This window comes from Oncorhynchus nerka, linkage group LG17, assembly GCF_034236695.1.
Source record: "Oncorhynchus nerka isolate Pitt River linkage group LG17, Oner_Uvic_2.0, whole genome shotgun sequence".
Lineage (NCBI taxonomy): Eukaryota > Metazoa > Chordata > Actinopteri > Salmoniformes > Salmonidae > Oncorhynchus > Oncorhynchus nerka.
The window spans coordinates 45,908,332-45,922,182 of NC_088412.1; the positions used below are offsets into that span (position 1 = coordinate 45,908,332).

General features: G+C 41.5%; 1 protein-coding gene across 1 annotated transcript in view; it reads right to left on the reverse strand.

Moving 5' to 3' along the window:
• Nucleotides 1-13,851, reverse strand: part of pomgnt1 (protein O-linked mannose N-acetylglucosaminyltransferase 1 (beta 1,2-)) — a 35,434-nt gene that overhangs the window by 12,592 nt on the left and 8,991 nt on the right. The window contains exons 8-14 of the mRNA XM_029686800.2: nucleotides 13,445-13,543; nucleotides 2,140-2,267; nucleotides 1,924-1,994; nucleotides 1,774-1,849; nucleotides 1,570-1,653; nucleotides 1,295-1,336; nucleotides 1,140-1,198 (exon numbers count right to left, since the gene is read on the reverse strand). Of these exons, the coding sequence (XP_029542660.1) occupies nucleotides 1,140-1,198; nucleotides 1,295-1,336; nucleotides 1,570-1,653; nucleotides 1,774-1,849; nucleotides 1,924-1,994; nucleotides 2,140-2,267; nucleotides 13,445-13,543 (559 nt within the window). The remainder of the gene's footprint in view (nucleotides 1-1,139; nucleotides 1,199-1,294; nucleotides 1,337-1,569; nucleotides 1,654-1,773; nucleotides 1,850-1,923; nucleotides 1,995-2,139; nucleotides 2,268-13,444; nucleotides 13,544-13,851) is intronic.

The window sequence follows — 13,851 nt, forward strand, 5'->3', positions numbered from 1 at the left end:
GCTTACATCATCCCTGTTGGTGAGCATTTCTCCTTCGCCAAGATAATCCATCCACATGACAGGTGTGGCATATCGAGAAACTCATTTAACAGCACGATTACACAGGTGCACCTGTGCAGTTGTCACACAACAATGCCACAGATGTCAAGTTGAGGGAGCGTGCATTGGCATGCTGACTGCATCATGAATGCTAATTTCTATACCATAAGCTGCCTCCAATGTCATTTTAGAGAATTTGGCAGTACGTCCAACTGGCCCCACAACCGCAGGCCATGTGTAACCAAGCCAGCCCAGAAACTCCACATCTGGCTTCTTCAGCTGCGGGATTGTCTGAGACCAGCCACCCAGACAGCTGATGAAACTGAGTTTTCACAACCGAAGAACCTCTGCACAAACTCAGAAACAGTCTTAGGAAAGCTCATCTGCGTGCGCATCGTCCTACCCAGGGTCTTGACCGTGGCGTTGTAACTGACTTCAGTGGGTAAATACTCACCTCCGATGGCCACTGGCACACTGCAGAAGTGTGTTCTTCACGGATGAATTCCGGTTTCAACTGTACCGGGCAGATGGCATCGTGTAGGCGAGGGGTTTGCTGATGTCAACGTTTTGAACAGAGTGACCCATGTTGCTATGGGTTTATGGTATGGGCAGGCATAAACTACAAACAACGACCACAATAGCATTTTATAGATGGAAATTTGAATGCACAGAGATACTGTGATGAAATCCTGAGGCCCATTGTCGTGCCACTCATCCACCGCCATCGCCTCATGTTTCAGCATGATAATGTATGTCGCTAGGATCTGTACACAATTCCTGCAAGCTGAAAATGTTCCATTTCTTCCACAACCTGCATACTCACCAGACATGTCACCCATTGAGGATGTTTGGGACGCTCTGAAGCGACATGAACAACACTGTGATCCAGTTCCCACCAATATCCAGCAACTTCGCACAGCATTCGAAGAGGAGTGGGACAACATTCCACAATCAACAGCCCGATCAAACTCTATGGTTTTCTGATCCTCGTCCCTACTTTTTTTACATTTATTTTTTGAAAGGTATCTGTGTCCAACAGATGCATATCTGTATTCCCAGTCATGTGAAATCCATTCTATCTAAAACTACAGAGATCTTACCTGAAGAAATCTATGGAGATATCTAGGTCTTCCTCCAGGACTATGGCAAAGTCAGCATCCTGCAAATCAATCACAAATCGACCACAATGGCAGAAATCAACCACAACCATAATAACTTATCTGGATTTGGTGGACAGAAAGGTGAAAATACTCACTGGGTGTAGGTTGAAGGTTGCAGTGAGACTGGCTTTGTAGTGCTGAAAGGAGAGAGCAGACAGATGTATAGGAGGTGGTAAGGAGTGGGTGATGGATGCCAAAACACTGGTGTGCATTACAACACAACATTGCCTTTGATTGTCTCATTTGTTGGTGTTTGACAAAATAAGTGACTTCTAGTTGACTAATGACTGTGTGACTGACTCCGTTTCAGCTGGTCTGTGATGGAGGCTGCTCTGAGTGTGATGAGTGAGTTGGCTGACAGACATCTCACCTGTGATACTCTGGCATTCTTGATGCTGATGGGAGTGTGTTGAACCCCCTTCAGTCCAAACAGCTCCACCACATCCATGGGCTCCTGTACGAACACACACATGCACGCAAGCACACACATACAGCTTCAAGCTCAACAAATGAAATACCATACAGTTGAGAAGATGGTTGAGGAGGGTGAAGATAAAGAGAAGGAACTCCGTACCTCATAGTATCCATCGATGAAGACTGTGACCATCTGTGGGTTGACCCCCTGGGCCGAGAGCAGAGACCTCAGCATCCTAACATGGAGAAGAAAGAGCTGGTCGTAACCCTACTTCCAGACCCCGTCCCTTCCCATCAGAATCAGTCATACCTGTACAGATAGTTAGGTCTGTTCCCAGCGATGACCGCCACAGGAACCTTCAACACATTGTTGTTGGGGAGCTAGAGAAATGAGGGGGAGGGGGGACAGCTTGAGTTCAATCATCCAGAAGGGCCCTTATAATAAAACATTTAAAAAGTAGTGCACTAAATCGGGAATAGGGTGCCAATAAAGGTAAAATAAAAAAATGGAGGACGTGGGCCTTACTGGGTCTGGGTTGAACTCAATGGGGGCCGGGTCCTTGCAGCTACAGATGCTGCCGTAGCCCTCCACCTTACTGCAGAAGAGTTTTCTCCTCCTGTTCAGCTCTGTGTCAGCCCAATGGCACTCTGCATCTGTAGGGGGAGAAAGAGGAGAATAACACCCAATTACAATTCACTGACACATTTCATTTTTATTTTTTTCCCCCACAAGGGAACTTCGAGTGTGGCATTCAGTATAAAAACGCACACGACAAGTAGAAGGAGTTGAGATGGTGGTTGACATGGTGCAGGAGCATAAAACCACCTAACAATGCATAATGAAAGTATACACACCCCTTGCAGTCATCTGATTTTTCGGCCTCAAATTATATATTTTTTTAAACCGATCTACACAACCTAGTCCACACTTTCAAAGTAAAAGACAAAATATTGAAAATGAATCTTCATAAAAAATGAAGATGTATTGATTGCATTTGCCTTCAACACCCAAGTTAATACTTTGTGGAAGCGCCTTTGGCAGCCATCACAGCTGTAAATCACGTTGAATAAGACTACCAACCTGGCACAACTCTTAGAGAAACACAAATCAATTGTTTTTCTCAAAATTACTCAAGCTCAGTAAACTTGGTTGGGAATCAAGCTCAGTAAAATTGGTTGGGAATCAAGCTCAGTAAACTTGGTTGGGAATCATTGACGGACAGCAATATTATGACCTTTTTCAAGGTCAGTCTCGCAAGAAGACACATTCTTGCGTTCTAACTACCCGCTATTCAAAGTGCTCTGAACAAATTAAGGGAATTGTTCACAAACATTGGCACATCCTAAAATCCGATGATAGTCTCTGTAATGTGTTTTCGGACCTTCCCTTGGTCGTATTCTCGCGGGGCAGAAATCAAGTGGTACAGAGACCAAGTGGTAAACTCTGATTTACCACCCCAAGATATTCCCGAACAACGTCTATTTGCGCCCCTACTGGATGGAAATTACAAATGTAATGGCTGTGCTCAATGCAATGGCACTTATAAATGTAGGTCCTTCAAACACCCACAAACAGGGAAATCGATCCCAATAAAAGGTGTTATTACGTGCTCCACTAAGGCAGTTATTTATCTTAGAACTTGTCCTTGTGGTAAAAATTATGTAGGTAAAACAAAGCACGAATTAAAAGTACGTATCTCAGAGCATCGTAACACCATTAGGTGTAAAACTTTACTTATCCAGTTGCGGCCCACTTCTTGGAGGCAGGCCACTCGATTTAGTCTCTGCGTTATATTGGCATCGAACATGTCACCCTCCCTAGGAGAGGGGGTGACCTTGATCATTTATTGTTAAAACGAGAGGCTGCCTGGATCTTTAATTTAAAGACCCTTGCGCCCTTCGGTCTCAACGTAGACTTTGATCTGAAGCCATTCTTGTGATTATTGTGACTTTGCCATTGTAATTGTGTGTAAACTTGTGTCAAATTAATCTATGATCGTATGCTATCCATTTGTTTGTATGCTGTTCTTTGTATGACATTTTAATATTTGATTATTAACCAATGGTATTAGGCCACTCTTGGCCATGATTACAGACACCTGTGTCTTTTGACACTATATAGAACAAGTCATCCCGCAGTGTTTGTGATTATACCCTGATGAAGACAGCTTGGCTGTCGAAACGTTGGTATTACATTTTTGCATCTGAGCTCCTAGAGTGTGCGGCTCTCTTTTATTTTCAAGTTTCTATTCCGCTAGCCAGCACCTCGTCTTAATAGGTGTGCGTTTCTTTTTCTTCTGGACAGCAATATTAAATTGTCCAGAAACGGATTTTCAAGCAGATTAAACCAGGACTGAGAATGCACCTTTCTGGAACACTCACCACCTCTTGGAAAGCCATTCTGGTATTAACATTGGTATTAACATTAGTCATTGTCCAACTGAAAACCCCAGGATAGTGTCATTTTTCCAGAAGACTACATCAGGTTTTCCTCTAACTGGGCTTTGTTCCTCATATTTAGTTTGATCCTGACAAACTTCCCAGTCCCTTGCTGGTGACAAGAATACCCATAATATGATGCTGCCACCACAATACTTAAAGATAGAGGATCAACAACACTGCATTCACGCCACATTACTAGCATGTATGATAAAGTGAAAAGAAGTTAGGTTCTAAATCAGGGGGGGCAAAGTACGACCCAAATGTTTTTTACCACGAAATTGGACGAAAAAAAGGGTATCCAATTGGTAGTTACAGTCCTGTCCCATCGCTGCAACTCCTGTACGGACTCGGGAGAGGCGAAGGTCGAGAGCCATGCGTCCTAAGAAACACGACCCAGCCACGCCGCACTGCTTCTTGACAATGCCTGCTTAACCCGGAAGCCAGCCGCACCAATGTTCGGAGGAAACACCGTACACCTGGCGACCGTGCCAGCATGCATGCGCCCGGCCCGCCACAGGAGTTGCTAAAGCACGATGGGCCAAGGAAATCTCGGCCTACCAAACCCGCTCCTAACCCGGACGACGCTGGGCCAATTGTGCGCCGCCTCATGCGTCTACCGGTCACAGCCAGCTGTGACACAGCCTGGGATCGAACCCGGGTCTGTAGTGATGCGGTGCCAGAGTCCCCCGCAAATTGATTTTAACAAACAATTAAATCCCACCAAAAATGTGCCCCTCCATTGAATTTCTTAATCCCAATGTGGCCCTCGAGCCAAAAGGTTTGCCCCACCCCTGTTCTAAATATACACCATTTCCAGGCTTTTCATAATCAAATAAAATAGACCGCCCACAATTCTTCATCATTACACGACTGTTCTAATTTCAATCATCGTCTTCACCCTCAACATTCAGATCAATCTGTTAACTCGAAATGACACAACGACAAGGTTCCAGTTTAACAAAGTTTACTATACTGTATGAACACACTACAATGTAGCCATTCCACTGAAGGCTAGTAGGTCCATCAACAACCAAACTTCCCACGCAGGCGCCACACTCTTGACAGAGTGATAATAGGGATACTTAATACATGAACTTAACAGAATCAAATTCAATCACCCTCATCATTCAGTTCATTGAAGTCACATGCACCATTGTCAGTTCTGGTTTCTTTCACCCATTCATCCATTGAAGACAAAATAGCATATTTTATTAAGTTACTAGTTTTTGCTTAGTAGTCAGAGCAATGCTGACTCGTGAGTGGTCATGTGCTGAACACATTGACAGCACGGATATTCTTGGAAAAAGTTACATTTGGAAATGGAGCTGCACCTCTTGAATTTTGCGTTATTTGACAAAGGTAAGTGTCAGAGAAAATTCTGCAGTTTCTTTCTGATACCATATAGAAATCAATTTTTTTTTACCTGCATGTGATTTGAAAAAGTTATGCTCCTTTCCCTGCATCTGTCAATTACAAGACGCACCTCTCTCTTCATGTACAATTTGACAACTGATAATATTGTCACTCATCAGATTGTCAATTTAATCTCGTCTATGTGCCAACCATTTATGTGTGACATTTGTTTCGGTATAGTTTAGGTCAGTGGAGGCTGCTGATGGGAGGATGGCTCGTAATAATGACTGGAATGGAGCAAAAAAATGGAATGGCATCAATACATGGAAACCATGTGTTTGCTGTATTTAATATCATTCCCCCTATCCTGCTTCAGCCATTACCACGTCCTCCACAATTAAGGTGCCACCAACCTCATGTGGTTTAGGTGTAGTTTCGATGGGCCGGCTGTGCAGGCTGACTGGCATCGTTTGTTTCCCTGCTCATCAACTTGGATAGTCATGGATATGTTTTGCAATATTCTAAAAGACCTACTGCAACAAGTAGTGTGTTTGTGTGTCCCTTACAATAAATGTGATTAGCAAGAGAGTTATAGTAAATAAAACAGTCCATTAACAGCTTATTTTCATAACGCAAAACAGAATGATATCAAATCAGCAAGGCACGTGGTCAAATTATTTGCTGCTGATAAATAACACAATCATGACACTATTGTCCTTCTAAATCAAATCAAAGAAAAAGCTATATCTCAGACTGGCCAATAAAAAGAAAAGATTAAGATGGGCAAAAGAACACAGATACCGGAACTCTGCCTAGAAGGCCAGCATCCCAGAGTCACCTCTTCACTGTTGACGTTGAGACTGGTGTTTTGCGGGTACTATTTAAAAGCTGCCGCCAGTTGAAGACTTGTCAAATTTGAGAAACAGACGCCTCACAACAATGTACTTGTCCTCTTGCTCAGTTGTGCACCGGGGCCTCCCACTCCTCTTTCTATTCTGGTTAGAGCCAGTTTGCACTGTTCTGTGAAGGGAGTAGTACACAGCGTTGTACGAGATCTTCAGTTTCTTGGCAATTTATCGCAAGGAATAGCCTTCATTTCTCAGAACAAGAATAGACTGACAAGTTTCAGAAGAAAGTATTTGTTTCTGGCCATTTTGAGTCTGTAATCGAACCCACAAATACTAATGCTCCAGATACTCAACTAGTCTAAAGAAGGACTGTTTTATTGCTTCTTTAATCAGAACAACGGTCTTCAGCTGTGCTAACATAATTGCAAAAGGGTTTTCTAATGATCAATTAGCCTTTTAAAATGATAAACTCTGATTAGCTAACAACGTGCTATTGGGACACAGGAGTGATGGTTTGATTTAGATCTCTTTTAGTCCCCATTTGGACAAATCAAATTTCCATATAACACACTATTACAAACACACATAATATACTAACATAATGACCCAATAAACACTCAATGTAAATAATATTGATTCTTCATCTACTATAGTCCCACAACATTTCTATGTATTATATTTAAATTGTTTTAAAATAATGTTAAAATTTATATATTGAAAGGTTTCTGGTTTGAATTTATTATTTATTCCAATAGTTTGGTTTCTGCCACTTCTTAAATTTGTACTTAATTGTATCCCAAGCTGTTTTGGCCTTTTCCTAGTGGAACAGACCAACATAACTTTGGTTTTCTTGGTGTTTAAAACAAGTTTGTTTTGGCAAACCCACTCCCTAATATTCTCCAAATCTCCTTGTAAAGCTTGCTGTACCTGTTGAACCGATTGTCTGGCTGCATAAATTGTAGTATCATCTGCAAATATAGTCCCTTGAGTTTCAGCTAAGGCATAGGGAAGGTCGTTGGTATATATTAAATAAAGAAGTGGCCCAAGGCAGCTGCCCTGCGGTATTCCAAAGTTTAACACATGAGGGGAAGAAAAAGAACCATTGATATAGGTGGACTGTTTCCTGTCAGTTAGATATGACTGTACCCAATTCAATGCCACCTCCTTAACCTGTTGCTTCTACTCGGGACGCTTGCGTCCCAACTAGAGCTCTGGAAATGCAAATGCGCTACGCTAAATGCTAATAGTATTAGTTAAAACTCAAAAGTTCATTAAAATACACATGCAGGGTATCGAATTAAACCTACACTCGTTGTGAATCCAGGCAACAAGTCAGATTTTTAAAATGCTTTTCGGCGAAAGCATGAGAAGCTATTATCTGATAGCATGTAACACCCAAAAAGACCCACAGGGGACGTAAACAAAATAATTAGCATTTCGGCGTTACACAAACCGCACAATAAAATAGAAAACATTCATTACCTTTCACCATCTTCTTTGTTGGCACTCCTAGATGTCCCATAAACACTATTTGGGTCTTTATTTCGATTAAATCGGTCCATATAAAGCCTAGATATCGTTATATGTAGACTGTGTGATAAACGAAAAAAACATTGTTTCAAAACGTAACGTCATTTTTTTAAATTCAAAAAGTCGACGATAAACTTTCACAAAACACTTCGAAATACGTTTGTAATGCAACTTTAGGTATTAGTAAACGTTAATAAGCGATAAAATCATCAGGAGGCGATGTAAAGATCATTAGCTGTCCGTCTGGAAAAATGCCCGGCTAGAAACTCAACGAAAATATCCGGTCCTAGACCTAAGGAGATACGGTGCCCTGCATGTGCTTGACCAAGAAAAAACTCGAAGGGAAATGACAAGACTCTAGACACCGTGTGGAAGCTGTAGGTACTGCAACCTCAGTCAATTAATTGTGGTTCACCTTTATCAATGGGTTCAAGTAGCGCATGGATATATTTTCCCATTTTCAGTGATCAGTTTTTCCTGTGCTTTTCGATGTAAATGCCGTTCTGGTAAAGCCACAGCAGTGATTTAACCAGTTTTATAAACGTCTGAGTGTTTTCTATCCACACAGACTAAGCAAATGCATATACTATATTCCTGGCATGAGTAGCAGGGCGCTGAAATGTTGCGCGATTTTTAACAGAATGTTCAAAAAAGTAGAGGGTCGACTTAAGAGGTTAAAAACATAATGCATTAATTTTGTCAAAATTATTTCATTATCCACTAAATCAAATGCTGCACTGAAATCTAAAAATAGTACACCTACAAACCTGCCATTATCCATAGCATTGAGCCACTGGTCAGTCATGTCAACCAATGCAGTGGTAGTGGAATGTTTTTTGCGATAAGCATGCTGATTGGCTGTAATCAGATCATTCTTTTCCATGTACTCCCATATTTGTCTACTCACAATACCCTCCAATATCTTACTGAGTGTAGGGAGTAGACTAATTGGTCGACTATTGGCAGGAGTAATGGGTTCTTTGCAGTCTTTCGGAATAGGGGACAGTTTCGCATGCTTCCATACATTTGCAAACATCCCCTTTTCCAGTGACCAATTAAATATGTATCTCAGTGGAACTGCAATCTGGGGAGCAGCACAGTGAAGCAAAAAAAATTGTCCATAAGACCATACCTGATTATAAATCTACAGGTTAATTACTTCAAAAGGTTTAACACCTCCTCCACTGACACCGTTTGCAGACTAAAAGAGCAGGTCTTGTTGCTCATAATATAATCATCAATCCATTGGACAATAGCTTGTTTGGATGAATGTATGTCTACATTGTTGCTCAGTAAATTACATTTCTTTGTAAAAAAAAAAAAATCAGCAAAATGATTGGCAATATCAACTGGTTCTGTTATTATTCTCCCGTCAACCTCCACACTAGATGGGCATGATGAGATAGTTAAGGGCTTACTTGGTACATCTGTGTTCCATACCTTTTTAGAATCATTTTTACAATCAATAAAAAGGTTGTAAAACAACTTTTTTTTCCTTTCGATTCAATTTAACTGCATAATTAAGTAATGTTCTATAATTCTGTTCATCAATTTCTAATTTTGACTTGGCTGCTAAGACTTTTGCCATATTTCTTTGAGAAAAAGCCTCACCCAGTTCATCATCAATCCACGGAGATGGACGGGCACCAACTGTTCTCTTTCTTATAGGGGCATGATGGTCCATTACCTCAGTGAGCAAATCAATAAAACATTCTGTAGCGTGATTTAAATCATCCTCTAGATAAATCAGCTCCCAGGGTACAGCAGCCAAATCATTTAGAAATAGCTCATGATTAAATATTTTAACATTTCTTTTGACCACAATCCTAGGGGGTTTCTTTGGAACCTTGGTGTTCATGGTTATGGTCACAATATTATGGTCTGTCCAGCCCACTGGCATTGATCTGGCTTTTAAGCATTGCAATGGTATATTACAGAAAATCAGATCAATGCATGTGTCTGAATGATGACCCAACTTAATTGATGATCTAGTAGTATCATTAACCATTTGTTTCAAACCACAGTTCTTAGCATATCTCATCAATTTTGTTCTAAATGTATATTAAAATCACCCAAGATAAATACATCTCTGTTGCCATCTGTGGCCTGGTGAAACCCAGTACATAAGTTATCCAGATAGACCACCTAGCTCTAAGGTGTCATATACACACATCCAACCAATATGTGTGCCTGGCGAGACAGATGTACTTGAGCCCATAGTGCCTCTATTTGACCTACATTAAGGTCATCCCTCCTCGTAAAAGGTATATGATTCTGAATATACAGTGCAACACCCCCACCATTCCTATTCCTGTCTCTTCTCAGTAGACCATATGCATGAATGTTAATTTGCCCATCATTTACAGATGCATCCAAATGTGTTTTGTTCAAAGCCAAAATATGACCAAGTTAAAAACCTCATGTATTTTTTAGGAAGGCTACATATATTAACCTGAGCTATATGCAACCCTTTCCTTGTCAAGTGGAGATCAACAGAGCATATATCCGTTATAGTTGAAGTTGTCATGATACACAACACACAAACTCAAATTTGAACATTAAATTAAAATAGCCAGGGAGTTACTCCAGAGTCCCGATACAATTGCCCGTTGATATAAAGTTTATCCATCACCATGGAGACTCGTTGATTCAGGCAACGCTTTTCCTTCATGGGATATAGTTTTTTTTCTCCTTTGATCTCGGTGGGGAAGTGATCATTCATTCCAAAATCAGTGTCTCTGAGTTCTCTCCCCACGTTCTTCGTCCTTTCCTTTTACTTAAATTTGTCAAAACATGCAATAATAGCCCGTGGTCTATTTCCAGAGGCCTTACCTATTCTATGGACTCTGGAGAAAGTGGTCTATTTCCAGAGGCCTTACCTATTCTATGGACTCTGGAGAAAGTGGTCTATTTCCAGAGGCCTTGCCTATTCTATGGACTCTGGAGAAAGTGGCCTATTTCCAGAGGCCTTACATATTCTATGGACTCTGGAGAAAGTGGCCTATTTCCAGAGGCCTTACCTATTCTATGGACTCTGGAGAAAGTGGTCTATTTCCAGAGGCCTTACCTATTCTATGGACTCTGGAGAAAGTGGCCTATTTCCAGAGGCCTTGCCTATTCTATGGACTCTGGAGAAAGTGGCCTATTTCCAGAGGCCTTGCCTATTCTATGGACTCTGGAGAAAGTGGTCTATTTCCAGAGGCCTTGCCTATTCTATGGACTCTGGAGAAAGTGGTCTATTTCCAGAGGCCTTGCCTATTCTATGGACTCTGGAGAAAGTGGTCTATTTCCAGAGGCCTTGCCTATTCTATGGACTCTGGAGAAAGTGGCCTATTTCCAGAGGCCTTACCTATTCTATGGACTCTGGAGAAAATGGTCTATTTCTAGAGGCCTTGCCTATTCTATGGACTCTGGAGAAAATGGTCTATTTCCAGAGGCCTTACCTATTCTATGGACTCTGGAGAAAGTGGTCTATTTCCAGAGGCCTTGCCTATTCTATGGACTCTGGAGAAAGTGGTCTATTTCCAGAGGCCTTACCTATTCTATGGACTCTGGAGAAAGTGGTCTATTTCCAGAGGCCTTGCCTATTCTATGGACTCTGGAGAAAGTGGCCTATTTCCAGAGGCCTTACCTATTCTATGGACTCTGGAGAAAATGGTCTATTTCCAGAGGCCTTGCCTATTCTATGGACTCTGGAGAAAGTGGTCTATTTCCAGAGGCCTTGCCTATTCTATGGACTCTGGAGAAAGTGGTCTATTTCCAGAGGCCTTGCCTATTCTATGGACTCTGGAGAAAGTGGTCTATTTCCAGAGGACTTACCTATTCTATGGACTCTGGAGGAAGTGACATTACGCACAACATCAGTGGGCAGTTTTAGTTTAGTTGACATAAAGTCTCGGACTGTGTCCTCACAGCCTCTGCTGTTGTCATTCTCCGGTATCCCTGAGAATATTAGATTGTTCCGCATTGATCGACACTGTACATCAAGCAAGGTTTCTTTAAGTTGTTTGTTCTCCCTTTGCACCACCTCCACCTTGCTATGAACAGAGTCTACAGTACCTTTCAGCTCCACCTTGCTATGAATAGAGTCTACAGTACCTTTCAGCTCCACCTTGCTATGAATAGAGTCTACAGTACCTTTCAGCTCCACCTTGCTATGAATAGAGTCTACAGTACCTTTCAGCTCCACCTTGCTATGAATGAATAGAGAATCTACAGTACCTTTCAGCTCCACCTTGCTATGAATAGAGTCTACAGTACCTTTCAGCTCCACCTTGCTATGAATAGAGTCTACAGTACCTTTCAGCTCCACCTTGCTATGAATAGAGTCTACAGTACCTTTCAGCTCCACCTTGCTATGAATAGAGTCTACAGTACCTTTCAGCTCCACCTTGCTATGAATAGAGTCTACAGTACCTTTCAGCGCAGTGTTCTCTTTCCTTAGATCATCAATCTGACATTGGCTGAATTCTAGACTGGCACATAATGCATTAATGTCCTCTCGTAATATATCCAAGATCTCGAGTTTGGCAAGCCTTTCATTGATGGATTTTAACCATATTTGCAAGCATGGTGATGGCTGCATCATACTATGAGTATGCTTGTAATCGTTTAGGACTGGGGAGTTTTTCAGGATAAAATAAACCTAATGGAGCTAAGCACAGGCAAAATCCAAGAGGAAAACCTGGTTCAGTCTGCTTTGCTGCATTTTAATCCCACTTTGTAACAACAAAATGAGCAAAAAGACAAGGGGTGTGAATACTACTCTACCTCAATTACCTCGTACCCCTGTACATCGACTCGGCACTGGTACCCCATGTATATAGCCAAGTTATCGTTACTAATTGTATATTTGTCGGGTTATTATTTTTCTCAGCATTGTTGGGAAGGGCACACAACTAAGTATTTCACCGTTAGTCTACACCTGTTTACAAAGCGTGACAAATACAATTTGATTTGAAAACATTTACATTACATTTAAGTCATTTAGCAGACGCTCTTATCCAGAGCGACTTACCTAACTCAAGAATGGTTGTATTTTTCAGAGAGACAATTACACACATTTTAATGCCAAAGACAGACCACAGTGGCTTTCCAAGAGCTGGTGAGACGTTCCTGAATGGTCCAGTCTCAGCCCTGACTTAAATCTGCTTGAAGATTAGAGACAAGGTTTGAATATTGCTGTCCATCAAAGATTCCCAACCATATTTACTGAGCTTGAGCCATTTTTGACAAAAACAATTGATATACATTGCCTTAAGAGCTGTGCAAGGTTGGTAGACTATTATTCAAAATTATTCCGTTTTTAAAAGAATCTTCCACCAATTATGAACTATGGGGAGAGAAGACATATCCAATCAACACATCTTGATTATTCATATGGAAAATGTTATATTATTTTGCTTTCAATTTGAAAGTGTGGAGTAGGGTGTGAAGATCAGTGGAACAAAATTTGAATGTAATCCCTTTTAAGATATATTTTTAAGGCAGCAAAATGAAGACTGCACAAGGGTTGCAAATGAAGACTGCACAAGGGCTGTGTAGACTGTATATTTAAGATCATTTCTCTTAATAGCGGCAGATAAAGGATGATTGGTCATTGCTGAGCGTGGAGCAAGGTGAGGAGGGAGATGAAATGATGGGAGGCTAGGTAGGTACCTTCAGAAGCAGTGAGCTGCACCTCAGTCTTCAGCAGAACAGGATCTCCCCAGGTGGACAGGGCTGGGGACTTGGAGTGTTTCTCACCATACAACTGACCTGAAAACAAACATCCCAAGCAGCTCATCGTCAACACACCCACACAGCATGACACACAAATGGACAAAATCTAGAATAAAACGATAAGAAAAATGTCATAACGTTTCACAATGCAGCGGTTTGGGTCTCACATCCCTTTCAGATGGATAAGCATTGCACATGTACAACCATTACTGTTGTAATGGTAGTACAGGTAGCCTAGAGGTTAGAACGTTGGGCCAGTAACCAAAAGGCTGCTGGATCAAAACCCCAAGCTGACAAGGTAAACATCGGTCGTTCTGCCCCTGAACAAGGCAGTTAACACACTG